Raw genomic sequence first — 2,544 nt, forward strand, 5'->3', positions numbered from 1 at the left:
TTATGAATTGAGCTTAACTGAATGTACTGAATGAATTTAACTCTCCATAAATTAACCTCCCTCTCCTCCTCTCCCTCTCTCTCAACACACACATATACACACAAAGGAGGAGGGAAGAGAAGGCTAAGAAGGGATGAGAAGGCTAAGAAGGGAAGATAAGGCTAAGAAGGGAACAGAGGGGGACACCTCTTATGAAAGTTCCATGATCAGCCAGGTTGTCTGATCTTACTTACCATGGATGTCCTTCGCCCAGGGGCTGAAGGCAGAAGTGAGGGGCTGTTTTCCCGGTGTGGAAACCCTTGGCAAGAGCTATTTCGAGAACTGGAGCTTCCTGAGTCACTGTACAGCTGTCCCTTTTCAGAAAACAGTCTGGACAGGAAGCTGGCCTTGCGACTGCCAGGGTAAGATCTGTCTCTTGCCTCTTGGACCCTGCTGTCTGTCATGCTGCCATCGCTGTGTCTGCAGTGACTGTGCAAGTCTGCAAGAGGTTCCCCTGAGGGTTGTAGGTCCTGGGACTGCTCCCAGGGTCCTGTTGTATGTGATGGACAATGCCTAGGAGCCATCTTTATACCTAGCCAGGAGTGAGGTCTTATATTCTGCAAGCCAAATAGAGAATGGTCTGGCTGCTGTCCTGGGTGCTGAATTCTAGCACCGTTGTCCCAGGGACATGGGCTGTGGACATGGAGCTGTCCGTTGTGCTGATTCTTCTCAGCCCAGTCTTTTTTACTATAGCAAGGGTCTACATCAAGCTGCCTGGGCTGTGGGATATGCCACGTGGTTTTAGAATTCGGCACATTGACTCGGATCACTTGCTGTTGATTGTTGGCTTGAAGTAGGGAGATTTTTTCAGGGAAGGGAGAGCAAGTCATACACTGCTGGGTCACTGAATATTTTTTCAAATGGAATGGAGGTCTCCTTTCATCCTCAATGCCCTCATTGCTGGATTTGTCATAAAGTGCCCTCATGATTTTCCTGATGCCCAGATGAAATATTTCCAGTATGTTAAGAAACAAAGAGATGGCTGCAATGCTATGCATAAAGAGCATGAAAATGGTCTTCTCTGTGGGCCTAGACACAAAGCAATCCACTGCATTGGGGCAAGGGGGTTGAGTACATTTGTAAAGAGGGTGCATTTGAAACCCATAGAGAATATATTGGCCTACCATGAACCCTACTTCCAGCACAGATCTGGTCAAGATGTGTAAGATGTAAGTACGCAGCAGACATCCTTTCAGTGGGACTTTTTGGATCCTCTTCTGCTCCTCTAATTTCCTCAGTTCTCTATCCATCCTTTGCTGATCCTCCAGTTCAAGCTCTGGATTCTCCATCTGGGCTCTAAGCTGTGACTTCTTCCTCTGCCTTTCCTTTTCAAAGGCCCTGAGTCTATACAGTGCATGGCCCATATATACTAGAGAGGGAGAAGACACAAAAATGATCTGTAAAACCCAGAACCTGATCAAGGAGATAGGGAAAGCATTATCATAACAGACAGTGTTGCAACCTGGCTGCTGGGTGTTGCAGGCAAATGCTGACTGTTCATCATCCCAGACATCTTCAGCAGCCACACCAAGTATCAGCATTCGGAAAATGAAGAGGATGGTCAGCCAGATTTTCCCCACCACAGTTGAGTAGGAGTGAACTTCCTCTAAGATGCCACCCAATAAATTCCAATCCCCCATGGTAAGAGACTAATGTCTGAAACATACAGAAAACACTAAGATTAATAGAATCCATGGGTATAACATATAAAAACATGATCAATACAGCAGGTCCTCTCTTCATGTCAATAAAACTATGAAGGATTTTCCAGCCCTAATACTTATGGTTCATGCTTGCGGAAATATTTCTAAGGAATAGGTTTTGGAAAAAATACTAAAGACCCTCCCCAGTCCAACCCAATTCCTTCCTATAGTCTTCTCTCCTATACAAAGTTAACTGTCATTCTAGTATACTCATTGGCCATCATATTTGTACAATACATTCTATTCCATAATTTTGCTCATTTTTTCTAACATATGAGATGCCATATTTACCATACATCTTGCTGCTGCTGCTAAGTCGCTTCAGTTGTGTCCAACTCTGTGCGACCCCACAGACGGCAGCCTTACATGATTTTAAATAAGCCTCAACTTCTTTAGGAAGTCTTCCTCAGCCATCTCAAGTCAGAGTGATTTTCCCATCTCTGAATTCATACAACACTAGTGCTTGTATTACTCATTTGGTACCGTGCCTAAAATGAGCTTTGTGATAGTTGTCTTATGTTCTCTTTTCTGAAAAGGTACTCTTTATAGACAGAGATGCTATTTCATTTTGATCTTGACATATGAAGGCATCAATAAATAAGTGAACTGAATTGTCTTTTCAACGACTCAGCTCCTTGACTCTATCACTGGAAAAACCATCAACAGAAAAACCAAGTAGATACTCATTATATATTATCAATGGCTCCTACTGCAAGACTGAAAGTACAAGTAGAGAGAATAGAACTCAGCCAAATAAACCCTCAGGAACTGGCACAGGGTAGCAGTAAAGATTAAGCAGGCT

At 43.8% G+C, this 2,544-nt stretch overlaps 1 protein-coding gene across 1 annotated transcript; it reads right to left on the minus strand.

The window, feature by feature from the left end:
- On the minus strand, window positions 1-1,679 carry GJA10 (gap junction protein alpha 10). Its single transcript, XM_069598269.1, is given in 2 exon segments — window positions 1-35; window positions 38-1,679. Coding segments are annotated over 2 exon segments (1,677 nt in total).
- Between the last annotated feature and the right edge of the window lie 865 nt (window positions 1,680-2,544).

The sequence above is a fragment of the Ovis canadensis genome, chromosome 8 (assembly GCF_042477335.2).
Source record: "Ovis canadensis isolate MfBH-ARS-UI-01 breed Bighorn chromosome 8, ARS-UI_OviCan_v2, whole genome shotgun sequence".
In the NCBI taxonomy this organism is placed as follows: domain Eukaryota; kingdom Metazoa; phylum Chordata; class Mammalia; order Artiodactyla; family Bovidae; genus Ovis; species Ovis canadensis.